General features: G+C 36.9%; 1 protein-coding gene across 5 annotated transcripts in view; it reads left to right on the forward strand.

Annotated features, from left to right (window-relative positions):
* PLEKHH2 (pleckstrin homology, MyTH4 and FERM domain containing H2) overlaps positions 1-27,170 on the forward strand; it is an 83,662-nt gene that overhangs the window by 40,918 nt on the left and 15,574 nt on the right. For 3 of the 5 annotated variants that reach the window (XR_006719225.2, XM_010967715.3, XM_045504877.2), the window contains 9 exons: positions 5,433-5,513; positions 9,410-9,589; positions 12,795-12,903; positions 13,850-13,962; positions 17,087-17,266; positions 18,584-18,681; positions 20,064-20,241; positions 21,146-21,301; positions 23,326-23,423. Coding sequence is in view for 2 of the 5 variants with exons in the window: in XM_010967715.3 (XP_010966017.1) it covers positions 5,433-5,513; positions 9,410-9,589; positions 12,795-12,903; positions 13,850-13,962; positions 17,087-17,266; positions 18,584-18,681; positions 20,064-20,241; positions 21,146-21,301; positions 23,326-23,423 (1,193 nt within the window). In the remaining 3 variants the exon portion in view is untranslated. The remainder of the gene's footprint in view (positions 1-5,432; positions 5,514-9,409; positions 9,590-12,794; positions 12,904-13,849; positions 13,963-17,086; positions 17,267-18,583; positions 18,682-20,063; positions 20,242-21,145; positions 21,302-23,325; positions 23,424-27,170) is intronic. The other 2 variants (XR_006719227.2, XR_006719226.2) reach the window with 1 other exon arrangement.

Raw genomic sequence — 27,170 nt, forward strand, 5'->3', positions numbered from 1 at the left:
CTTCTTTCATAATTAGTGTTTTTGTTTGTTTGCTTGTTTTTGATGTATCGTCATGGCTTCTCAATTTCTGCTCCTATTACATTTCTGTGGTTCCCTGCTTCCCATTTCACTGTTGCATTTTGAATGAATATAAGTTCATGTGATTATCAGATGTCTAAACCATTAGGGTTTGCAGACAGGATGCTTATTAGGTTTCCTTCCTGCCATGTGTGAAGGCTTGTCCACCCCCATATTTTCACCCGTAAAGTCTTAGAAGAGAAAAACTCCTGAGTGACTGTTTCAAGCTCACATGCCGGTTAGAATCCGAGATACTGCAGATACTGAAATACTTTGGAGGGAAGGAGCCTTTTTAAAGCTGTCACACTGTTATTATTAAGTACAGAAATATGTAGGTAGATATTAAGAACTTCACTAATTTGATTCTGGCTAGTCACTCTTGCAACTTTTATTTTAATGCTTAGGCAGAATATTTTCTATATAAAAGTTCACTTATTTAAAAAAAAATCTATTGAGCAGGCATGGTGGGAAGGTACAGTGCAGGGGCTAGACTTGCAGAAAGGTGAGGAAGGATGGTATTTAAGTTTGTGGGGCAATGAGTAAGAGCATTCAGATGTCCCCAGTTTTCTTGATGAAGATGGCTCTATTCCACAATTTTATGAGAGCAAAGATAAGGACTGAGAATAATAACTGAAGTAGAATATACCCAAGGACAGACAGAATGATCGAGCATTGTTATTGAGGACCCACTTGTCTTCAGTGATCTGAGTTCATCTTGATTCTTTTTCTCTAAGATGCCCAGAAATAAGAGCAGAGAATTTACATTGTAGGGATGTGAGGATCATCATTTTTTTCTAACATCTTATTATGTAAATTCTCAAATATGCAGAGAAGTCAGAAGAATATTTTGCAGTGAACACCCATATTCCCACCACCTAAATTCCACAATAACATTTTACTTGCTTTATACATATCAAGATGATGATTTAATTTTAAGATGTATTTACTTTATTTTTATTTTATTTATTTTTTGAAGGGGGAAGGTAATTAGGTTTATTGATTTACTTATTTTTTAAATGGAGGTACTGGAGATTGAACCCAGGACCCCGTGCATGCTGACCAGGCACTCTACCACTGAGCTATACCCTCCCCCCAAGTTGATGATTTTAAATCAGTTGTGTTTTATTATGGGCATTTTCAAACATCTGTGAAAGTGGAAGGAATAATAGAATCTTCATATATTCATTACCCAGTTTCAGCAATTATTAACTATGGCTGATGTTATTTCTTAAAACCTCCCATTACCTTCTCTTTCTTCCTACACTCTCCGCTGGATTACTTAAAAGCAAATGGAGGTGAAGTTTTGTTGAGTGGATTTGTTAAAAGCATAGGAATGCAACATAATCACAGGCCACAAGAGTTGTTTTGTGATCAAACATTGGATCCAAGACTGATGGAGAAGGAAGAGAGGCCAGGAGGGAAATGATAAACTGGAATAAAACAGAAGGATCGAGGACTTAAAAGTTTTGAATGAGGTAGGAGAATAGGAGAGCAGGCAAGGAGAAAGGGAGCTGCGGGGAAGGTTGAGCTCAGAAAGTAGAATGTAAATTTTAGAAGTGAAGCAGTTCCCAATGAAGGAAAAAGGGCCAGGGTGTAGCCAAGGGGATGGATGGCAAAAACGGAGGGATAGTTAGCAAAGGTTTTTGAAAATGAAGAGAGTGAGGAACTAACTGTGAGTTAAGATTGGAGAGAGGTGGTGTAGCAAGGAGGTGAGGGCAAGAATTTAGGAGCCAGACTGCATGGGCTCACATCCTGGCTCTGACACTTGTGTGACCTTGGATAGTTTACTTAAAGGCTCTGTGCGTTAGTGTCCTTATCTGTAAAGTGAGAATAATAATAGTGCCAACCTCACAGGATGTTGGGAAGATTAAATGGAATTATTTAAGCATGTAAAGTGCTTTAGAACAGTGCCCCATCATCATAAACACTCCAGACATACTCGCTATTATTATCATGAGAGTTTCACCTAGATGCTGAAATCAACGAGGCAGGTGGCAGGGTTTGTGGTGGAGAAGGTTACAGGCATGAAAATATAGGAGAGGAGAGAAGACCATGGGAACTTATGTTTTGTGCAGTGACAACGACTAATCAGGGTATGATATATGGTTTGTCATCAAAGTTTCAGACCTTTTTTCTTAATTCTTATTTTTTTATTGAAGTGTAGTCAATTTACAGTGTTACTTTCATGTGTATAGCAAAGCAATTCAGCTATACATACACATTTTTTTCAGATTCTTTTCCATTACAGCTTATTACAAGAAATTGAACATAGTTTCCTGTGCTATACAGTAGGTCCTTGTTGTTTATCTATTTTATATATAATAATGTATAGTTATTAATCCCAAACTCCTAACCTATCCCTCCCTACCTTTCCCTGCTGGTAACCACAGTTTGTTTTCTATCAGAAATTACCTTTGTTATAGATGCAAGGTAAAAAAATTATTCTTTCAATTACTTAGTTCACCAAAGCCTTGAGGTCTGAGACTGTCTTTAAATCTTCCCAAGGATTCTTCTAGTGTAATTTGCTTTACTATGATTTTTTCAGAATAAGTCAGAGTTGGAAGAAATCTTAATCCAATTAGATTTACATAAAATGATAGACTGTGTTTTTAAAACACAGCTTTTACAGTGAGTTGGCAAAGGTCTTCGTCAATTTGTAGTTCCTCAAAGGCACACATTGTTCTATTTAAAGATAAGTCATTTCAGAAGTATATTCTATATAGCCAGATGCTTTATGCTCCAGTTTTGGTGAGACTCCTTTCTGGAGTTTGTTTAAAACAGCAACAAAAAAAGCCTGCATAATACAAACTATTTAAAACTTCCAGGCTATTTGTCTGTAAATATATGTTTCTAAATTTAATTAAACTGAAACATATCTTGCCAAATGAAACATTTTTTTCTTTTTCCTCAAGCGACATTCTAAATCCGTCAAACTGTTAGATGGCAGAGTTATTTGTTTGTTTAAACCATAGCTTTGAAAGCCCAAAGGCTGGCTGCCTTTGTGGGTTTAAATGAAACATGTGTTTCACTTCTCCCTGTGCATAGTGAGGAAGAAGCTGTCGTTGAGTAACAGCTGTTATCCTTTATTTACATTTTCTCCTTTGGTCATGGCGACAGCCCCAGTGAGGTGTTCAATAGTCCCATGGTAACAGCAGAAATTGGGAGGTTAAGTCAGTTGCCTGAGAACATCCATACAGTACGTGATAGAACTGCAATTTAAGCCTTGATCCTTTTGACCTCAGAATCCAAGCCTTCTCTACTATCGTGACTTACCAACTGTAAAATCTACAGTGGCAATAGTTGATACTCTTCTCAATATGGTACTGTCAGAACAGTCCACATAAGTGATGTCATTACAAGGGCCCTGCAGATATGTGTGCTTCCCACCACACACCCTGCCCCTCCCCAGTGACGTCTCCCATTGCTCACTCAGTCTCAGACACAGGGGCCCACACCATCTCAGGGCCAGCGCTGGCTGCTTCTCTTGTCTGGAGTGGTTTTCTCTTCTTAGGTGATTGCATAGCTCATCTACCTCCTCCAGGGCCTGACTCAGTGTCAGTGGCCTTCCTGACCACCTTTTTATTTTATTTTATTTTATTTTATTTTATTTTATTTTATTTTATTTTATTATTTTTATTGAAGTGTAGTTGATTTACAATGTTGTGTTAGTTTCTGATGTACAACATAGTGATTCAGTTATACATATGTGTGTTCTTTTTCATATTCTTTTCCATTATAGGTTATTACAACCTATTGACTATAGTTCCCTGTACTATAACAGTAGGACCTTGTTATTTATCTATGCTTTATATAGTAGTTTGTATCTGCTAATCCCAAGCTCCTTATTTATCTCTACCTCCCCCCTTCCCTTTGGTAATCATAAGTTTGTTTTCTATGTCTGTGAGTCTGTTTCTGTTTTGTAAATAAATCCATCTGTGTTGTTTTTTAAGATTCCACACATAAGTGATGTCATATGGTATTTGTCTTTCTCTGTCTGACTTACTTCACTTAGTATGATCATCTCTAGGTCCACCCATGTTGCTGCAAATGGCCCTTATTTTAAATTGTAAAACATGTCACCCCGTCTCCAAGTGCTTCCTTCTCCTTTCCTGCTTTATTTTTCCCTTTCGTATTTATCACCATGGGCAAGCAGGACAGCAGAATGTTGCACTTTATTTGTACTGGCCAGTGTCTTGGTTTCCAAGTGGCAGTGCTACCCAGACTGAAGCCCACTCTGACTACTGCAGGAGAGGGTCAAGCCTCAAGGTGGACATTGGCATGCTGCCGGGGTAGTAGGCTAATAGGGCAAGCTCAACCAGGCACACCACATTCTGGGTCTGGGGCACCAGAGCCTGTTATAAATCTTACCCACTGGTGGGAATCAGGTTTTGGGGGTTTTTCTAGGCTTGGGCGTGAAGCTGGGACTGTCTGGCAAAGATCTGCAGTGCCTGTACCTGGGCAGGACTGGGATAGGGAGGAACTCACAGTGAAGGTCTTCATAAAGCCACCAAATGATGCAAAACCTTCAGTATTCAATACAAATTTTGGTAAAATGTTTTTACACACACAGACACAAAATACATGTACATGTGTTAAACTCTGTGTTCTTGATGAAGATACATAGCACACTGCTGTGTTACTTATCTGTCTTCCTCACAAGGCAATGAGCTCCTTGAGGAAGGAGACTGTGTCTCATTCATATCCATATCGCCAGTACCTAGACCAGTCTCTGACTATTCAGAGTCAAGAGCTAGATTCAAATTCCATCCCAGTCATTTAACATAGTTCCTGACCTATAGGAAGTACTCAATATATAATAATAGCTTTTAAAATGATTTTATTATTTTGTGTGAATCCTTCTGGAGAAGGCATAAAATGTGTATGTTCAGTGTATGGTTACTTCTGGAGAAGGCATCAAATATTTTGAACAAGTGAACCTTTTACATTTTGGAAATCACTGAAATTCTCAGGTTTCATTCTTTTGTTTCTAACATTTGGATGTTAACCTAGAGAGCCATAGGGTTATTGGAAATCTATGGAATGGATATGGAATATTATTGGATTATTAGTAATATGGAAACTATGAAATATACGTACTTGTGAAAATGGCATCTCTGAATCCTCAGTCCTAGGCATAGTACTTGACATATAGTAAACTTCTGTTAGATGTTGAATGGTGAGCACCAAAGCAACACACAAACATGCTACTACTATAACAGGTAAATTTTAAACAGCATTTGGGCAATCTAGTTGGAATATCACTTATACCTTGAGCAAACTGGATAGCTGAACAGCTTCGAACTGAGTGTATAAACCATACTTCAAGGTGTCAGAGTTCTGAGCTACGTTTGTAATTCTTTGAAATATGATTTCAGGTGAAACATGGCTATTCCAAGAGAGTCTGGTGTACACTTATAGGAAAAACATTATATTATTTTCGTAGTCAAGAAGATAAGGTATGTATGTATTTTTAATATGTGAATTAGAGGACTTTTGTTTGTTTGTTTGTTACGGCTTCAAGTTTTCCTGTTCATTGTTCTGTTGCTAGATCAAACTTTAGAATTTTTGGTAAGCTTGAAATTTTGCATACAATGTACTACTAAGGTAATCATAGACCTGTTAAGTGTCTTAATTCTTAATAAGCCTTAGCAACTCTTAATGAGTGCTTCTGAGACCTAGAGGAGAATTCTTCCTCTACCCCTCTGTCAACCATCAATTTATCCTATTTCTAACAGACTAGATCAGGTTGAATGAAAGGGAACAGCAGGCTAGGAAAGAACTAGGGAGGGAAAAGGATCCAGTCCTGTCCCAGGCCCTTGAATCCCTAGACACCACTTATCTATGCATCCATCTACCTATTTATATCCCATTTGTTCATTTTAACTAGTCTCTTCCCCCAAAGAACTTGAGTTATCTCACTTTTCAAAGCAAAAAGATGGATATCTTCCAAAGGTGCAGTGTATGCCTGACTATCAATATGAACACTCCATGTCATTTTTGGATTACTGAAACGATAAGAATTGAACCAACGTGGGTCAAGAGTACTTGCATAAAGTAAAATGCCACCTCCACAGAATAGCAGCCTATGACTGATGACTGTGTTAATGAGACTAAACTTCTTGGTCCCGCGACCGTGTGGGTCAGTTAGTATTTCCGTGTTCTATTTTCACAGCCTGAGCTCTCAGTTCTGACTAGCTGTATTTAAAATGCATGCCGTTATTCTCAGTATTGCTCATGGAATGAGACTTAGCACAGCACAGCCATTAAGAATGGTATCTCTGAAGTAATGTGGGAATATGCTCATAAAATGATACAAGAAAATAAGTGCAACATAAAATTGTATGTTTAGTATAACCCTAACTCAGTTATCAGTCGGGGAAACAGAAGCCACTCCGTTTATTCCGGGTATAACTGTTTTAATGTAGAATTAAGAACATACATAACTTTTAGAAAAGTTGAGGGAACAGAGGTCAGAGAAGAAGCCGCCACTGAAGATTCGAGAATTCAGCACTGACAGTCTGAGCACAAAGCGCAGAGGCAGCTGGTCCTCGGCAGTTTACTGGGATGCCTCTGTGATGCTCACATCAGCCCAGGCACCTGACTGCAAGTGTCTTGGGAGAATAGTGACTCTTCATTCACCCTTACCTTCCATGTTACATGCAAATTCTCTCACAGGTGAGCTTTATCTTGGGACCATATAGGGAAGGGGATTCTGACAAATATAGTTCCCAACTTCATTTCTGCAATTACGGGTAGACTTTAGAAGAGGGAGGTTGAGATGCTGAGTTTATAATTCTCAGTCCAGTGCAGCTATGTAACAATACACCAGCAGAAAGGTCAGAAAGAATTGTACCAAAATTATCTGCGGTGGGAGAATTGTGGATGATTTTTTTTTCCTCCCTTTTTTTTATACCTTTCTGTATTTATCAAGTTTCTATAATAAACATATATTTTATAAATAGAAAAATAATTTAAAATTTGCTAAGAGAATAGAATTTTAATCTCACCAATAATAATAATAATAATAATAATTTTTATTATTTAATGAAGATGCATAGCATTGGTCACAGAAGGAACTAGTTATAAGAATGTAGATAGATGAGCAGAAATTGACTATAATTACTGGAAAACTATTGAGAATGCATGGAAGGGGTGTAAGCCTACTTCATTTTGTGCAATAGATGTTTCAGAAACCATTTGTCTTTAAAAAGACAAAGTGTCTTTTTAAAAATTCAGTGAAAATATTTAAAGGCACCACATCTATTCACTGTTTATGGAGCCATGGTGAGTCCTTTGGTGAAAGGAATAATCATCTTTAATTATTGGAGCAGATGGAACCTTGATTTTCATATGATTGGACATGCCTGAAGCACACAATTGGGATGGTATTGTCATATATTATAGTGGAATTAATTTTCTTTATCCCATTTTTAAAGCTTGCTTTTTATTTATTACTGTGACTTTTCTGCCTTGTTATTTAGCTTTTGTTTTACTACTTGTCTTTTTCTGAACGTGTGGTTAAGTTAATTTCTCATTTTTCCTTCAGAACTAAACATTCTTCATTCAGTACCCAGAATAGTGCTTTGCACATAGTAACTACTCAGAAAATAATTGTTATTAATTTGATGGGGAAAAGCAATGTTTCTTATAAAAGACAACACATTTAATTAAGTGAATTAATTTTTTACTGTTGATCAGCTATTAGGTAGATATTATTGCATTTTAGATAAGATACCTAGGTAAGACGTCACTTAGAAACTGACATTTAATTGGGTTCTGAAGGAAGTAAAAGAGGCAAGAACATTCCAGGCCAAGGGGACAGCAGGTGCAAAGGCCCCGGCAGGAGCAAATCTGGTGTGTTTAAGGAAAAATGAGAAGGTAAGTGTGACTGGACTGAAGTCCGTTAGGGACAGAGTAACAGGATGTGAGATCAGAGAAGTAACGGGGACCAAATCGCATGGGGTCTTATCAAAGGAAGGACTTTGGCTTTTACTCCAAATAAGATGAGAAGCCATGGGAGGTTTTCGAGCAGAACAGTGACATGATCTAACCTTGTCTAACGGGAACACGCTAGCTACCGTCTGAGAGAATTAGGAGGAGACTGGTTAGGAGGCTGTTAATAGTAATCCAGGTAAAAGATGATTGTCGTTTTGTGGTAGCAGTGGAGGTGTGAGAGGAGACCAGATTCTGGATACATTTTGAATGTTTTGGTGACAGGACTTGTTGACTGAAAGGGTATGGAAGGTATGGGATATGAAAGAAAGAAAAGGGTGAAGGTTTGACGATACCAAGATTTTTGGCCTGAACAGCTGGAAAGATACAGTTGGCAACAACTGAGATGGGGAAGACTGGAGAGCAGGCGGGGAGGACTTAGCAAGTGATGTTTGAGACACTGTTAGACATCTAAGTAGAGGTAGTGTGAGTCGTTAGTTATCCATCTGGGAGAGGCTAATACATCCTGGTACTAAAGTCATGAGCTTGGATGAGATCACCCAGGGGAGTGAGTGTAGATGGGAAAAAAGTCCAAGCACTGAACCCTGGGCCTGAGCATGAAAATGTAAGATGGTAAATGTCTTTGGAGTTAGAATGAACTTTTTTAGACTGCAATTGCAACCCTGACCAAATATTTTAGAAGCTGTAAATCTAAAGCAGACTATATACGTTCCTTGAATAAACGTACTTAATTAAAGCAAAAGTTTTAAAACAAGCTAAATATTGAACACAGCAAATGATTGTTTTTGTCAGTAAAAGAGTAGGTAAAATTTAATGTAAGTCATTTTAGGATGTTTTTCTTATCCTTAAATTAAGATAGAAGAAATCATGGCATTTTTTTTGTGATATATTATGTATGTATAAGTAGCCTCAAAACCTCATTTTTTGAGGTTCAGAGTGATAGTTAATCAAACTTCTTCACATCAGCTGTTAACCTTGTTACTTTTTCTATGAATAGTATTGAGACTATATCTACAATTGCCCTTTTGATCCAATAGCTTAATCAGATCAATTCTATGGGGAAAAAAAGCCAAGTGACTATTGTGACTGAATAACCTACTTGTTTGACTAGGTAATGGGTCACTTTAGTCCAAGTGAATAATTCAAGCCGTTATAGAGAAGTAGCTTCTTGCTTTTTCCACAAAAGTTAAATGCCTGGTATTCAAATTGTTCTTTATATTACTATTGGCATGTTGGTTTTGGCCACTACTTTTGTAACAATATGGATAATCCAGTTACCTCTAGGCATTCATTTTGAAAAGAATGCTTTATAAAGGTAGGAATGAAAAGGATGATGAAAAATTTTAGTAGGAAGAGATTTAGAAAGTGCCTTCCTTACAATTACCAATATTTACTTTAGTTTCCTTTAGGTCAGATCAAACTCTGGGAGGCTAAAGTTGAAGAGGTTGACAGATCCTGTGATTCAGATGAAGATTATGAAGCCAGTGGGCGAAGTCTGTTATCCACACATTACACTATTGTGATCCACCCCAAAGACCAAGGGCCAACATATCTCCTAATCGGATCCAAGCATGAAAAGGTCTGTGAGGACTAGTTGCTTGACTTGGAATGATTTAGACTATTATTAAAGTATTGGAAATAATTTTCAAATGATCGTAAGTACAATCAAAGATGTACATATAAATTTGTTGGACATAGTATTCTTTTAGAAATAATTTTATTTCTGATATATTTCAAACACAAAATATAACAGACACCCTTTTTTACTTAACAGATGCTGGATTTCATAGTATTTTTTATCAGTGTGAAATTAGTAACCAGCTAACTGTTCATTGGTATGAAATTGATTAAATAAATATATGTCCATATAATAAAATACCCTGCAGCCTTGTATCTCTTTTTTATAAAGAATTTCTAGCAATAAGGAAGTGTTTATACAATGTTGGTAAAATTCAGAAATTATAATTTATCTTTTATAACCTAATCTCAATTTTCACTATGTGAAAATATAATGTACATACATATTTTAATAGAAAAAAATGCCAGTATATTTTATATTTGGGGAGAAGAAAAATAGGTTCTTTTCTTTCTTTATTTGTTACATACAAAAGCTATAAATAATGTATAGAATTTAATGTTTTAAAAAGAATTATGCACTCATGAAACTGTCACCACCATCTATGCCATAAACCTATCCATCAGAAAAGTTTCCTCTCAAACTCTTATTCATCTTGTTTAACCAAAACCATGTACTCTTTGATTAATACCTCCTGTTTCTGCCTCCCTCCAGCCCCTGGCAACCACCATTTCAGTCTCTGCTTCTATGAGTTTGACTTTTTTAGGTCTATCATATAAGTGGTATTATGTGGTATTTGTCTCTCTGTGTCTGGCTTATTTTACTTAGCAGAATATTCGTCTTCCTGATTCATCCATGTTGTTGCAAATGGCAGGATTTCCTCCTTAAAGGCTGAATAATATTCCATTGTGTGTATACACCACATTTTCTGTATCCATTCATCCATCGATGGACACTAGGTTGTTTCCATGTCTTGGCTATTGTAAATAATGCTGTGATGAGCATGGGGGTACATATTACCTTTTTGAGTTAATGTTTTATATAAATTTATATTACAAAGCTTCCTGAAGATAAACACCCAGAAGTGGAAATGCTGGATCATATAGTAGTTCTATTTTTAATTTTTTGAAGAACCTCCATACTGTTCTCCCCAGTGGCTGCACCAGTTTACATTCTCGTCATCAGTGTGCAAGTTTTCCCTTTTCTCCACATTCTCACCAACATTTGTTATTTCTTGGTTTTTTTGTTTTGTTTTGTTTTTGAGAATAGCCATTCTAATGGGTGTGAAGTAACTCTTTATGGTTTTGAGTTGTATTTCCCTGATGATTAGTGATGTTGAGCTCCCCTTCATGTACTTGGCCATTTGTATGTCTTCTTTGAGAAAATGTCTATTCAGATCCTCTGCCCATATTTTAATTGGATTGTTTATCTTTTTTGCTGTTGAGTTGTATGAGTTCTTTATATGTTTTGGATATTAACCTCTTATCAGAAATATGATTTCTTGTGGGAGGTGGGTATAGCTCAGTGGTAGAGTGCTTATTTAGAAATATGATTTGCAAATATTTTTTCCCACTCAGCCGTTTGCCTTTTCATTTTGTTGATGGGGTTTTTTGCTGTGCAGAAGCTTTTTAGTTTGATGTAATTTCACTTGTCTATTTTTGCTTTTGTCACCTTGTTATTAGTGTCATATCTAAGAAATCATTGCCAAGACCAATGTCCAGAAGCTTTTTCTCAATGTTTTCTTCTAAGAGTTTTATAGTTTCAGGTCTGATGTTTAAATCTGTATTCTATTTTGAGTTGATTTTTGTATATGGAGTGAGATCAGGGTCCAGTTTCATTCTTTTGCGTGTAGATATCCAATTTTCCCAACACCATTAATTGAAGAGACTTTCCTTTACCTGTTGTGTATTCTGGGCACCCTTGTCAAAGACTCAGTTGACCATATATGTATGGGTTTATTTCTGGGCTCTCTATTCTGTTCCATTGGCCTAATGGGACATACATTAGGCCCATTGATGGGCCTAATGTCTATTTTTATGCTGGTACCATACTATTTTGATTACTGTAGCTTTGTGATATATTTTGAGTCAAGGAAGTATGATCCCTCCAGCTTTGTTCTTCTTGCTCAAAATTGCTTTGGTTATTTGGGGGCTTTTATTGTTCCTCATGAATTTTAGGATTTTTTTTTCTATTTATGTTTTTTAAAAAATTGGGGTTTTGGTAGGGATTGCATTGAAACCCTGTGAGTTGCTTTGAGTAGTATGGACATTTTAACAATATTCATTCTTGCAATCCATGAATGCTGGATGTCTTTCTATTTATTTGTGTCTGCTTTAATTTCTTTCATCAGTGTTTTGTTGTTTTTGGTGTACAGGTCTTTGCTTGGTTAAGCTGTTCCTAAGAATTTTAATTTTTTTTTTCTGGCTATTGTTTTGGGATTATTTTCTTAATTTCCTTTTCAGATAATTTCTTGTTAGTGTATTGATTTTGCATCCTGCCGCTTTGCTGAATTTATTAGTTCTAACTGTGTTTTTATGGAATCTTCATGGTTTTCTACAAATACGATTGTGTTACCGGCAAACAGAAATGATTTCACTTCTTCCTTTACAGTTTGGTTGCCTTTTTTTCTTTCTCTTGCTCTATTGCTCTGGCTAGGACTTCCGGTGGTGTGGTGAATAGAAGTGGCAAGAGTGAGTGAGCATCCTTGCCTTGTTCCAGATCTTAGAGGTGTGGGCTTTTCTAATATGGCCTTTCTTGTGTTGAGGTATGTTGCTATGGGATATTACTTTCTTCTTTACTTTTTCTAGATTTCCTGAGTACTTTATATGTGTCATTTGTATGTACTGGGAGTCGGATTTTAAATTTAATAGAATTTATTATATTTCTTAAAAGAATATTAACAGGTTGTATTTACTCTAGTCTCTTACTATCATAATACTTTCCTTAATTGTCTTTTCTTATGCTTTTCTAAGAAACAATTACAGAAAATAATATAAATGTGAACAATGGGAAAATATACTATGAGTACACTTCAAGTGAGCCTGCCTCAGAACTCTTTTTTCTAAATGGCTTTTAATTATTATTTAAAAATCAAGAGTTTTTTTTCAGTGTCAAAGTTTTCTACTGTTTATACAAGTTATGTTTTTCCTTAAGTCATCAAAAACTATATCTTGGTTAACACCTCTATTAATATGTTCTGATTTTGAAGGACACTTGGCTTTATCACCTGACTGTTGCGGCTGGAAGTAACAATGTAAATGTTGGATCTGAATTTGAACAACTTGTTTGCAAATTGCTAAATATAGAAGGAGAGCCTTGTAAGTTTATAATATATAAGGCTTTATGGTTTATGAAATGAGCCCCAATTCCTTTAGCCTAATAGAGTTTTCACTTTGTGAGTTCCTGGTTCCCTGCATTGTACCCATCTTTTCATTGGCTTTGCTTGTCATGGACCAGGATTCTCACTGCAGTTCTTCAACCCTGGGAACACCATTCCTCCATTAAACCACATCTTGTCACACTTCTCTGCCTTTGCTCACACTACTCTCTCTGCCTAGAACACCCCTCTTCCTTCACATTCCTCACCAACCTGATAAAATCCTACCTACCTTAGGAGCTCCCCAAGCCAGCCCATCCTAGCTCAGCATCTGGCTCATAAAAGGTGCTTAAATAAATCCTAAAATAATATCCCAATGCACTTTACCATTTAACCCTTTTGTAGCATTTGTTGCTTTGCATTGAATATTTTTTTTTGGCTGTTTCCCTAAAGTGAGTCTGGATTCTGATCTCTGCTTTACTTAATAATACAGGTCACATTTTATTTGCATATCCAGCATAAGAATTTAATAAATGTTAATTTGGGGAGTGACTTCAAGTTCCACTTTATATTTCTGCCTCCTCCTCCTCCTCTGGCTTCTCCTCTCTGTATCTTCCCCTGGTTCCCCCCTTATGTATAGTCATCTCTCTACCTAGGTCACCAATCTTTAGCACATTTAAGCAATATGATAGTGTTCTGGTAGACTTGTTTCAGCCTGGAATATTAGTACCAAACTCTCTAGATTTAATGTATCCAAAATAGAAACATGAGAATCCCAATGGCCTGAGAACTGAAAGAAAATAGTGTTGCCAAAGGTTTTTCATGACCTTTATGACTTACAGTTGTGAGCCAGGTCTGAATGAGCTAATTTCTAAAGGGCTAATTTAATGGGAGGCCAAAGTAAGTGATTCTTTCTGTTTCCTGCTCATATTTTATTCTATGTTTAGCCTCTCAGATATGGAGACACCCTACTTTGTGTCACAGCAAAGAAGGAATCATTTCCCCTTTGACAACACTACCTTCAGAAGCTCTACAGACAGAAGCTATTAAATTATTTAAGGTAAAATTTTATATGGAGTTATATGCTGTTAAACATTTTAATTGGAAAAAATTTGGGTTATAAGGTTTCATTCTTTCCAAGAAAATTCAAAATATGATGATGATGATGATGAAGAAAATCTACTGAAATAAAATTAGGTGAATTTAATATACTTTCTGAATGAGGATTTGAGATATACTGAAATAAACTATATGGTTTGGATCATGTGAAACACTTTATGTCAGAAGAATCATTTCCTCTTCAACCTCTCAAATGGAGAGACTTCTGACATCACATGTACCTCAGTGTTGGGAGAGGGGTCAACACTCTTCTTCTTCAGTGCTACTCTCAAATTCTTATTACTCAACCTCTATTAGAAATCCCTGATCACTTGAAACTGGCCATTCAACTATGTCACTGTTTATCCCCTGCCCCCAGCATCTCTGTCATCAGTCACCTTCTGATAACTTCTCAAATTTCATTAAGGATTTTGGCTACCAACCCACATTGTTTCTCTCTACCTCAAATCTTGCCATTATCCTAAACGATTTTATTATCACTTCACTCACCAATGCCATGGCCTTAAGATTCCTGACCTTCTCAGTGTCGGTAAGCTTTGCCTCTTTACTCTGCTTCACCTTCCCATTCTCCGTGTCCACACCCTGACCTCAACATTCCTCCTAAGTACACCACTTCTAAAACCTTAAATTCTAATGTATCTTTCTTTAAACATAATGTCTTAGCCCACGAGCTCTCTTATTTTCTTACTCTTCTATTACTCATTCTCACTAAGACTTTTCTTTTGAGCCATTTATTTTCTTTGAGATCAAGAGAGACCATGATAACTGCCTCTTGGCTTTTCTTCCTTCTTTACACAGTCTGGATTACTTTCATTAATACTCATATTTCCTTGGGACACAGAATTCCATGAATTCTTCTGCCAATCCCCAACCGAGATGCTGCTGTCTTGTCTGCTTCCATATTAATCACATGCATACTGCTAGAGAGTATCAAATAGCCATATGGACTGCAGCCAGTATAAATCTGTGGTCTTCATTCCTCAGGGCCAACTGTCTCTCTTTTTGCTTGTCTTTGGTCACATTGCCCTCTAACTCCCTACTCAATAATGCTTCTCACAACAAACTTACCTCTAGTTGGCCATGATGAAGCAACAGGAACTAGATTTACCCTAACAATGGTTCTCAGACATTGAACAATGGGCAGTGCAGGACAGCGATCCTCAGAAAAACAAATGAAGTAAGCCTTATGATTGCTGCAGCTTAATGTCTTAGAGAGAGTTTCAAGATTACCGTGCAGGGAGGGACACCCAAATAGTGCCTGGCAGTCTTCCTGAGTTGCCAAAACAGAGTTCAGAATTTGAGGTGGTCAAGATGGTTAGAATTCACAAGATTGAGAGGAGAAAGCTGAAGAGAAAGGGAAAGTATTCCACAGATCTGTAGAGGATTCCTTTTGACTTTTCAGCTGAGAACTGATAAGCATATGTGTACAAGGAAATTACTGGAGGCTAAGGAAAGAACTACCAGAAAAGAAGGGGAAAAAATTCCTGGAGGTTACGCAGAGCTGAAAATAGCTTGTGTTCATCCAGAATGAAAGGACCTCCTAGTGCACTGGGCATCAAGTAGAGTACCCAAGATGGAAACCACTTTGATTTTTAATAACATAACCTCAGAAATGGCATGTCATCATTTCTGCCATAGTCTACGGGTCACACAGACTAACTCCAGTACAATATGGAAGGAAATTACCTCAGGGTCTGAGGTATCAAGAGGTGGAGATCATTGGGGGCCATCTTGGAGATTAGCTACCACACTTCATATGTTCAAGAAGGTAAAGGAAATCATAAGCATTTTAAGAAGAGTAATGGAAGATATTTAAAAGATCCAGATTGAACTTTTAGAGATGAAATAATGTAGTGGCTAAATTGAAAAATACTATTGATGAGATTAACAACCAATAAGATGATGCAATAGGAAAGACTAGTGAACTTAAAGACATGGCAAGAAAATTATCCAAAATGAAACAGAGTTTTTTTTAAAACTGAAAAAAATTGAATAAAGTACAGTGAGCTGTGGGACATTTTCAAGCCGCCTAATATATGTGGAATTGGAGTTCCACAAAAGGGGGTAGAGCAACAGAAACATGTTTAAGGAAGTAATGGCTTAAATTTTTCCAGATTTAATGTAAACCCTAAATTCTCAAATCTAAGAAACTCAAGCTCAAAAAGAAGAAATATAAAGAAAACTACTCTAAGGCACATCATAATCAATTGCTTTAGACGAATTATAAAGAGAAAATCTTAAAAGCAGCCTGGGTGTGTACAGTGGGGAGAGTTTGAGGGGAATAACATAACACAGAGAATATAGATAAGAATAACACCCGACTTCTCATTGAAAAGTATGTAAGTCATAAGATAGTGGAGTAACATCTTTGGTGGGGGGAGGTAATTAGGTTTATTTAGTATTTATTTATTCCTGGAGGAAGTAGTGGGGATTGAACCCAGGACCTCAAGTATGCTAAGCATTTGCACTACCAGTTGAGCTGTACCCTCCCCCCCACCACATCTTTGAAGAACTGCAAGGAAAAATAGGTGGGCAAAGAGGTCATTAATGTTCCATATGGCCTTAACACTAATGCATATTTTGCTCCATGGCGGAGTACTCTACAAATGTCAATTAGGGCAAGTTGGTTGATAGTGTTATCTGGGTTTTCTAAATCCATACAGATTTTGTCTACTTACTCTCTCAAATATTAATGGGGGTATTGAGATCATTGACTATAATTGTGAATTTTGTCCATTTATCCTGGCAGTTCTATCAGTTTTTTTCACCATATATTTTGTAGCTGTGTTATTAAAACATTTAGGATTGTTCTGTCCTCTACAGAAACTGACCCCTTTATCATTATAAAATGACCCTGTTTTCCTCTGGCAGAATTTCTTGCTCTGAAATCTACTTTGGCTGGTATTAATGTAGCCACTCCATATTTCTTTTGATTAGTGTTATCAAAATATGTATCTTTCCATCCTTTCAAACAAAAAACTATTGCTAAGAATTAATATAACTCATGCAGAATAAATCTAACCTTTTCTCACCTAGAGTTTATCAATTTTTTTCATTTAATTCAGACCTGCCAGCTTTTTATAAATGCAGCAGTTGACTCTCCTGCAATTGATTACCACATATCTCTAGCCCAGAGTGCTTTGCAGATCTGTCTGACACATCCTGAGCTACAGAATGAAATTTGCTGTCAGCTCATTAAACAGACAAGACGGAGACAGCCGCAGAATCAACCAGGGCCACTGCAGGTATGTGTTGACACTCATACATGCAATTTTAAATGATGTTGTTTTCCTGATTGTAAGAATAATACATATTCAATATAGACATTTGGTAAATACAAAAAGTACGAAAAGGGAAAATAGCTATCAATATTTTGATGTAAGTCCTTTCACTTTATATATTCATATATAAATGTATATGTGTATATTTATGCACACTCAGTTTTTTTTTAGTTTCTTTTCTTTTTTTTATGGGGGAGCAATTCGGTTTATTTATTTATTTTTATATGTTATTACTATTTGTTCAATGAAGGTGCTGGGGATTGAACCCAGGACCTTGTGCATGCTAAGCATACACTCTACCACTGAGCTACACCCTCCCCCCTCACATTCCTAGAGTTACAGTGGGCATACTACTTTTTTAAAATGATAAAACATAATTATTTCCCCTATATCCTTCAACAGTTTTCAAAACATTAATACTAGTTGTATTAATATCAATTACTATAATTTATTTTTTTCCAACTATTTTTTCATATAGTAAATACCACTACAATAGACATATTTGAACCTAAATTTTGTGTGCAAGTACAGTGAATTTCATTAAATTCACTTCTAGAATTTTCCTATATCTTTAACAATATTCAGTGTAATTCTTCTTTTAAATTCTTTCCAGGTAAAAAATAGTATTCCACTATTGATTTTGGATGCACTTATTTAATTATTAGCACAGTTGAATTTATTTTCAAGTGGTTTTTAGTTGCTTGTGTTTACTCTTCAGTGAGTGCCTGTTTTAATCTTTGCTTATTTACTTCCTGTCAACCGCAGGATAATACAGAAATTTCTTACCGTAGCTTATAAGATTCTCAGGGGTGGATCCAGGTTTTGTGGGACTTGAAGCTTATACAGTGAATATTTTTGTACTCTCCAAGAGAAAGAGTACAAAATATCTTTCTTTCTTATTTTAAAAGAAAATATGACCATGTAAATACTGCCGATAGGGCCTGTCCCAGGGACCTGGAGGGGACCTGTGCAAGAGAGTAAATACATAAATGAACAAAAAGGAACAATTTCCCTAATCTTTGAGTGTGATATCAAAAAGGACTACTATATCATGTCCTTTGCACCTCAGTTGTAGACGACAGTATACCCAGCTAGATGGATCATGGATCTGACCCAACGTGGAGCTTTTATGTTTTTATGTATTATAAATGCTCTAAGCAGATAATGCATATGTGGAAGAAGCAAGAACATTTTGGGTCAAGAAAGATTATCATCATCCCTTTGCTCTCACAGCCTCTGCTAGTGGTGTAGATCTAACCTGTGATGCTTCTCTTCGCCCAGGGCTGGCAGCTCTTGGCGCTGTGTGTTGGGCTCTTCCTTCCCCATCATCCTTTCTTGTGGCTCCTCAGGCTCCACCTGAAAAGGAACGCTGATTCCAGGTATGCAGAATACTAGCCAGCTGAACCATTTATGTGGCCTCTGAAAGTCTACAATGAATCGTAAATGTGCTTGCCAGGTGCATTTGTGGAAGAATGTGTGAAACAAATGTTGGTACAGGAATCTTTTGTTAGCCCTTACACAGAGCTGGGAAAATATTTCCTTTGTTATGTTAAATCTCTTATGGAAGATTGCAGTAAAAGCTCGAAAAGCTGACAAAGAGCATTTTAAGTGAGAAGTCTATGCACATTTCAAGAATGAATGTTTTATCATTAGTGGATGTTCATTCAATCAAAGCAACTATTTTGTTTCCTTATTTTCCCTATTACTATTTTCCCCACACTGAATTCTTTTATGTAAACGACTTCTCTAATGGTCGTCCTGCCTTTTATAATTGCGTCTATTTGAATAACTTCAGAATTTTTACTCCTTTAAATAAGACATTCAAAATTCAGCTCCCAGAATGGTTTTCCTGCAGTGGGACCTGGGCACCCAGCCAGGGGTTATCAGGATCATTTAATCCAAGAGGTTCATGTTAGGTTGTTTAGACTCTGGGACTCAAACAAACAAGTCAACCAACACAATGAAATGAAAAACTACTTGTAAACAGTATGAAAATACCCTCCAGTTCATAATATATTTTGGAGACTCTGTCATCAAGGTCATATGATTTCAGTTGCAGTCACTGAGGATTCTCCGGGCAAACGTAACATTTTAAAGTCTACCTAGAAGGCACTTGAATACAAATATATTTAAGAGATTTTATCAGTCTTCTTTTATAAACAGAATACAAATTATACATAACAAATGAGGGAGGGCAAATAAGATTATCCAGCTTTTACTGACTTTATTTACTCCAGCGGTTTTGTTTATTTACTGCTTAATATTTTTTTAAGAAGTGCATATTTTATGAAGAAAGGAAATACATTTTTATTTTTGAAGGTATTTTCCTACCTTGCTTAGCAGTCAGGCAGTAACCTCCATGTTCTTCAAAAGAGAACTCTGCTACGTCATGCACTTCTTAAGTTTTCCTGTACTAGTCTTTATACAATTATTTTCTTTATATTTGTTAATGTAATTACTGTGTTTGAACCATGTAATATCTAGTAATTTTAACTTTATTTTGTGACTCTAATAATACAATAAAGATAAAGACTGCTTCGTGGGAAGTCTGGTTTAGTCAGTGGCAAAAGTAAAGACACTAGAATTTAAGAAAAGTGACAGCAGTTAATACTATCACTCAAAAAGAAAAATTACTATCAACATTAGCATAATACACTGTAATAATGTACACCAGGGAAAGCTTTCTTAATGGCTGCATATATACAAAAGGTAGTCTTAGTTAAACTTATTCCTAGGCTTTATCTTAAATTTTGTGTTATAGGACAGAATTTGGAAAATATGCCATTTACTGCCAGCGATGTGTAGAGAGAACGCAACAGAATGGAGACCGAGAAGCAAGACCCTCAAGAATGGAAATCCTTTCAACTCTTCTTCGAAACCCGTATCATCACTCTTTGCCCTTCAGCATCCCCGTGCACTTCATGAATGGGATATATCAGGTGGATTAGACTTTCTACCTGATGAAAACATGCTTTGCCTAGAATCCTATGTATAGCCTCTGTGGAATAAGGAAGTGAGTCTGTCTCTCCCCCTCTGTCGGCAGCTGGCAGTGATAAACGTGCAATTATATTAGACCTCCTCTCAGGACAGCTCAGTTTTGAAACAGTTTTGCTAGAAAGGATTCACACTAAAAAAATCCCTACTGAACCAGATAATGGAGGAGTTTCACTGCCATTATAATTCTGATGGAGAAAAACAGAAATATTTTGGTGGAGGCCTTCTCCCACCAGTGTACTGGCTAGGTGAGGGAATAATTACTAACATGGGGCATGTACAGGTTTAGTCTCTAAAATCTCCAGATCACAGAAGTTATCTGTGAAAACTTGTCCTAGCCCTGCCAGCTCTCAGATCTAGATGCTTGCGTGTTAACTGAGGCAGCTGTATTCCAAAGCTAGCAATTAGTCTTTGCAGCTCTAAGCCTTTTATCACGGAATTCAGATACTTAACTGCATATTAAAGAAACAAAAATTAAATGTATAAAAGTGTTCATTTGTTTAAGTGCATTTCTTGTTTATTTTTTTTTCTCCTTTGCTTAAAGATTACATACTGTACAGTAGTTCTTGGCATAATATCTCTGCAAGATGTTTATAGCTGTCAAATGATCTTTCTATTTGAATTCATATCTGTTGGCTGAAGCCAAGATTTTTGAATTCTTACAGCAAGCTAATGACTAAGATGACATTAATTTTCTCCTGTGGAGCTTTGAAAAAAAAGTTAAAGCACCTAGATAAATGTATGTTATCATTAATCATGCATCAAGTATGCCCTGTTTCCCCACTGAAATCTGAGTTTGAAATGTGCATACCTTTTTATTAAGAGAACAACTTTGTTATTTCTGTTTAGGTTGTTGGATTTGATGCATCCACCACAGTGGAAGAATTTTTGAATACTTTGAACCAGGATACAGGGATGAGGAAGCCAGCACAGTCTGGATTTGCATTGTTCACAGATGATCCTTCTGGCAGGGATTTAGAGCATTGTCTTCAAGGAAATATCAAGGTAAAACTAACTCCTTTTAGGGAGGCAGACCCCTCAAACATGAAGAAGCTACTCTTTGCTATTTGCAAAAATTTAGCTCAAGAATTTTCCCCAAATTTAAACAATCTAATCTTCATAATAAAAAAAATATTGCAGGACTTTGTTGAAGCCATAGAATTCTGACAACAATCTGTGCACACACACATACTCCATGTTAAAGAAAAGGATTAATAATAATAATAATAATAATAATAATAATACCCTAAATATTAGGCTAAAAAGGGTGGAGATGTGGAAGCTCTAATAAAATGGCTTTCCATTTTATTCACTCACTCAGCAGTATTTACTGAACTATTTATTATGTCCCAGGAGCTGGACCAGACCCTGTGGGGATATAAAAAAGGACCAGAAACAGTTCCCGCCCACAGTGAACTTCTAATTTGCTTAGGGAAGAGTAGCTTTCTACACTGATAAACTTAAATCTGAATGTGATACATGTTTTAAGAGTGCGGTGAACATTCTACAGAGGGAGAGATTAAATTCAGATTGGAAATTAGGGAAAAGATCGACTGGACTTTGAAAGATTGGTAGAAAATGGACCTGTGGAAATAAAGAAGGGATTCTAGGCATGACGAAAATCATGAGCAAAAACGGAGAATTGGAAGATTCTTTAAAAATCTTTTCTAGATCAGAGTAAAATAACTTTATTAAAGTTTCCATCTAGTGATGGCAACAATTAAAAATATAGAATAAAGAACCGTAAGGAGGAGGGAGGGTATAGCTCAGTGGTAGTGCATGTGCTTAGCATGCATGAGGTCCTGAGTTCACTCCCCAGGACCTCCATTCAAAAAATCCAAAAAACCTAATTACCTCCCCCTGAGGAAAAAAAAAGAAAAAAGAAACAAAAGAAAAAGAACCGTAAGGAATCTTAGAGAAATAACCTACATATTTTGCAAATGAAGAAACTGATGCACAAAGTGGAAAATGATTTACTACAAATCAAGCAGCTGGAACCGGGTCTGGACCCTCTTACTTGAGGTTGTCCTTGATTGCTCTTGGGAATAAGTACTTTGTTACAGAGTGAAAATATTTCTGTGCTTTGAAGATTAAAGAATTAGAGCAAAGCAGGGGAAGCTCCCATGAGTTTAGAGCATATGAAACATCAGTACTTTCATCTGACTCCCAAAGCCTCCCTCCACTTGCGGAACGATCTTTTAGGTCTCCATGGGGTTCCACAGGATATGCTGAAGCTCATACTTACTTCGTTAGCAGTGTTCATCAGAAAATATGATCCTACCTCCCCCGCCACCACAGCCCCACCTGTTTCTTCACCTGCATATTGAGAGATCTAGATAAATGACTGTCTTTTTCTTCTCAGCTCTAAGTATATCCCGGTATATTAAGATCAACAACTCCAAATGTAGATTTTTGAGACAGACGCTCCTAGAGCACAGTTCTTAATGATTAGTCAAGAAGATAAGCTAGTATTTTTGGTTGACTTGGGCTCAGTAAATATTTGGGGCTTTGGTGAATAACTACTTACCACATAATTTTGAAAACTTTTATTTATAATTCTGTAAATGACCAGTTAATAAAACAAACATTTATTTGGTTCCTGAAGGATTTTTGTTCTTTCCCAATCAAAAAATATTAAGATTATATTTGATTCCTTTGGCATTCAGTTATTCCAATCTTTATAAACTCAGAAGGTAGAAAAGTTTCTTCTTCTGTGACTAAATCATGAAAAAATTCCTGGAATCTTCTTGTTTCCAGTCTCATGCAGTCCTTCATTAAGATTCCTTTTCAAGTAAAAAAATTCATGGCCATAGTCCAAAGTTAATGTGTGTCCAAAAGGATAAGTGGACCAAAGAGTGATTTATAATTAAATCCTAAACTCAAAGCTGCAGAGGCTTAAAACAGAAAGCTTCAGTCCATTTAGTTTGATCACATGCATTGAAAATTTTTAATCTACGGACATGCTTGTCTTAAAAAAACAAATACCAATGTGAAAAATATTGAGTCTCCATTTTCCACTTCCCTTCTAGATTTGTGACATTATTTCTAAGTGGGAACAAGCTTCCAAAGAACAGCAGCCTGGGAAATGGGAAGGTACGAGAACTGTGCGTCTCACGTATAAAAACAGGTGTGTAACGCATCGCCAAGTGCCACAGCAAGAGTGTGCACACGTACGTTCAAATCATGCACCTACAATTCAGTTTCCTACTGAATAGCCTTAAAAGTTATATTTATTTGTATGTTTGTTGTCCTACAAATGCTAACTCTACTTCTGCAGGAAGAAACTTGTCACATAAAATTTTGTCTCTAATGCTAGTCTTTTAATGTCACGAGTAATTATATTTTATAAACATAAGCATTTGGACAAAGATTGAAGAAAACCGTGGGGAAAAATATCTGCTCTCTTGGGATAGTCGATACAACGGTGAATTTTTCACTTTCAGAATTTCAATTAACACTGTTAATACACTTTTCATCAGACTGAATGCTCAAATACCCTACTGTAGATCTGTAGTAAGAAGAGATATTTATGTTTGCCCAAGTCTTTTAGCAGTGATATATTCATGTCCATTCATTCTTACTCTTTTGTATTCTCTCTGTATTTATTAAGCTTCAGCTATAAGCCAGGCACTTAGCTAGATGCTCTGAATACACGATAATAAAAACAAACACACTCCCTGATGTTTTGGAATTTACAAGCTAGTGGGGAAGGGAGTTGTTAATTTTCCAGTAACTGTAATGAGTATATAATGACACGTAAAGTTCTCTGAAAGAAAACAGCATGTCTCTGTGAGATTACGTAGCAAGTAGCCTGACCTAGACTGGAGACATCCGAGGCTTCTTTGAGGAAATGATACTTGTCCCAAGGTCAGAAGGGGCCTGGGAGTGGGAGCATTGAAATGGGTAAAAGAGGATGTTCAGAAGCCTTAGAAGGAGGCTGCACAGTGTTTCAGGAACTGGGAAAAAGCCAACGGGGCTGGAGCTCATAACTTCTCAACTAATACAGTTTTAATAGACTTTGGCATATGGTCAGACACCAGATTTTCTTCTTCTCTTTTAAAAATGTCTTCTTTTCCTCCATGTATTAGCAGAAGGTGGTGTTTAATAAACAGTGTTCACTGACCAGGTCATAGTAACTGTACCAAAAAAACCCACAAAAAACCATATTTTGCTTATTTTATTTAGCTCTTATACCCCATAAAATAAGGAATCTAAAATATTAGACTAAGATCCTGGTAGAATTATTGGTGTAGTCTTGACTTCTTTCAGAGGTCTACTTTTGGAAGATGTTCATAGATCTGAAATTGGAATGTAAAAAGTAAGGGTACTATATAACATAAAGAATGTAGTAGCCTTCGATCCAGTTCAGGATTTCTTTTTCTGATAATTTATCCCACAGGAATACCCATATAAGCAAGCAAGAGTATTCTAACAGTTTTTAAAACAGTGAAAAATAAGTGTGTGATGGGGAGGACTTACGTCTGTTAATAGAGGAGCAGTTACATAAATATTGGGCATTCATATTGAGGACCCCTCTCACACAGTCAGCGCTAAAGGGTCACCACTGCTTGAACAGACTCCTTTGATCTGAATAAATGGTGGCTGTGAGCCCCTGGAGCTTCTCTGTTCGGGGGTTCATGAGCTGTGGGGATTTGCCGGAGTTATGAGTAACAAGAAGGTGACTGTTGAGCTTTGGTATCTAAGGTTTTAAAGTCATGTATTCCTGGAGATGAGCAGGATTACTCAGATAATAGAAGTCTCACAGGCTCTGCTCCTGGAGAACCTGTTTCCACTGATGGCAGTCTTCATCTGTGGCCCTCTGGTGACTGGCAAGAACAGCAGGCTGGAAGACTTGCAGCTTCTAGATGATTGTTTTAGTTTTATGACCACTGGGGCAGTGGTTCTGAAAATGTGGACCCGGACCTGCAGCATCAGTGTCACATGGAAACACGCTGAAATGCAAATTATTCAGCCCCACTTTAGCCCTACTGAGTCAGAATCTCTGAGGGTAAGACCCAGGAGACTGTGTTTTAAGTAGGTGATTCTTACGCGTGCTAAGTTTTAAAAAGCACAGACCTAGAGGTCCGTGTTGATGCCCGTGTCTTTTGATCTTATCTTTGTGGAAGGAAGCCAGCTCCTGGATCTGATCTGCATATATCTTTATGTAGAAAAGCTTCAGAAATTCTCATTTGGTTTTGTTGGCACTAAATGGAATTACTTCCGTGTCTAAGATTATTCCTAATAATATGTAACTTATGAATGCTGAATACATACTAATTTTGACTATGATGGCCACAGTTGGAACCAAAATTAAATTTGGATGCAGTGGAGAAAAGTGGTCTGAAAAACACATAGGAGTAATGCACCAAGTCCAGCAAACACCACCAGGAAGGGCAAAGACAGTCATGAATAACACATAACAAAGATTGCCTGTTAACAACAACAAAAAAGCCTCATGACAGTATCTTTGACGTCAGAAAAAAAAAGCAGCTCAACCATAAGGTTTAATTTTTAACAGAGGTCTGAAATGGCTGGACAGCCACAACTATAAGAAAGTACTATTTCTGAATATGGTCGTGCTTTGCATATGTGTGTAAATAGCTTAGACAATGAGCTCTAGTTTCCAGTGACACACTTAGGAGGGGAACTGTCGGTCTATCATGCATCCAAGGACTTGATTCTTCATCTGTCAAGCAGCACTGTAGTAAGTGTAATAAGCAAAACTCAGACATCAGCTCTCTATCATGGGGTTTTTAATGTATATTAATTCCATGATTAGTAAATTATGGAATTTCAATTATGTAGATTTAGTGGTTAATGATGTAATTTATAGGTTTTGGACTTGTTCTCTTAGACAGCCATTTGGAAACTAACGTTTAAATTCTGTTTATATTTAAGCTGCTTATTCAATTTGGTTTATTTCTGTGTATTTAAAATTGCAAAATCAAGACATGTTTTTAACCAAGCAAAACTGACAAAGGTCCTTCCCTGGAGAGAACAACTCCTCCCCACCCCCTTGAAACAAAAGATTATTTTCAATGATTATTTGTCCTTATTATTTTCCAGAGCATAGTTGAACGTTCCCATCTCTGCCACCCTTGCTGATGGTAAGGGCACCCAAGCCACTGAATCCTAAGTCAGGAAGCCTCTTGACTGGTCACCTGGTCTACCTCATTTCTTCCAGCTATGTTCACACCCAAAAAGAAAAAAAAAATTCCAGGATGAAGAGACTCTTGTGATTAAAAACCTCTAGAGAATAATAATAATATATTATAAAAATATATGGAATAAAAATTATTATTATTATTATAGTAAACAACTAGCACTTTTTGAGCAGTTACCACAAGGTCATTATTATCTCCATCTTATAGCTGAGGAAACTGAAGTTTTAGAGAGTTAACTCATTTACCGAAGGCTACAGAAAGGGGATTCTTCATGCTTTTATGGGCAAATAATCTCCATATTTAGCAACTCTGCCTACCGGTTATCTGTTTCACGCAGTAAACATCTGTTCAGTGTCTGCCAGTGCCAGGCCCTGTCGAAGCCCTAGAGATTCAAAGGTGAACAGAAATTTTCCTGCCCTCTAGAATCTTACATTTTCTAGGGAGACACAGACACGAATTCTTCGCGGTAGCAATAAGAGTGTGGCAGGAGAGTGAAGAACTCGGGCTCTGGAGAGAAACTGCCTGGGTTAGAATCCCGGTCCCCGCCCCGTCACTCTGCAGCCTTGAGCAAGTCACTTACCATCTCTGCGCCTCGGGTACCCTCGTCGTGAAACGGAGATGAAAACAGTACCTACCTTTAGGGTTGCCTGAAGGACTGAATGTTGGCAATGTAAAGCACTTGAATCAGAGTCTGTCGCCTAGCAGGTACC

The sequence above is a fragment of the Camelus bactrianus genome, chromosome 15, assembly GCF_048773025.1.
Source record: "Camelus bactrianus isolate YW-2024 breed Bactrian camel chromosome 15, ASM4877302v1, whole genome shotgun sequence".
NCBI classification, from domain to species: Eukaryota; Metazoa; Chordata; class Mammalia; order Artiodactyla; family Camelidae; genus Camelus; species Camelus bactrianus.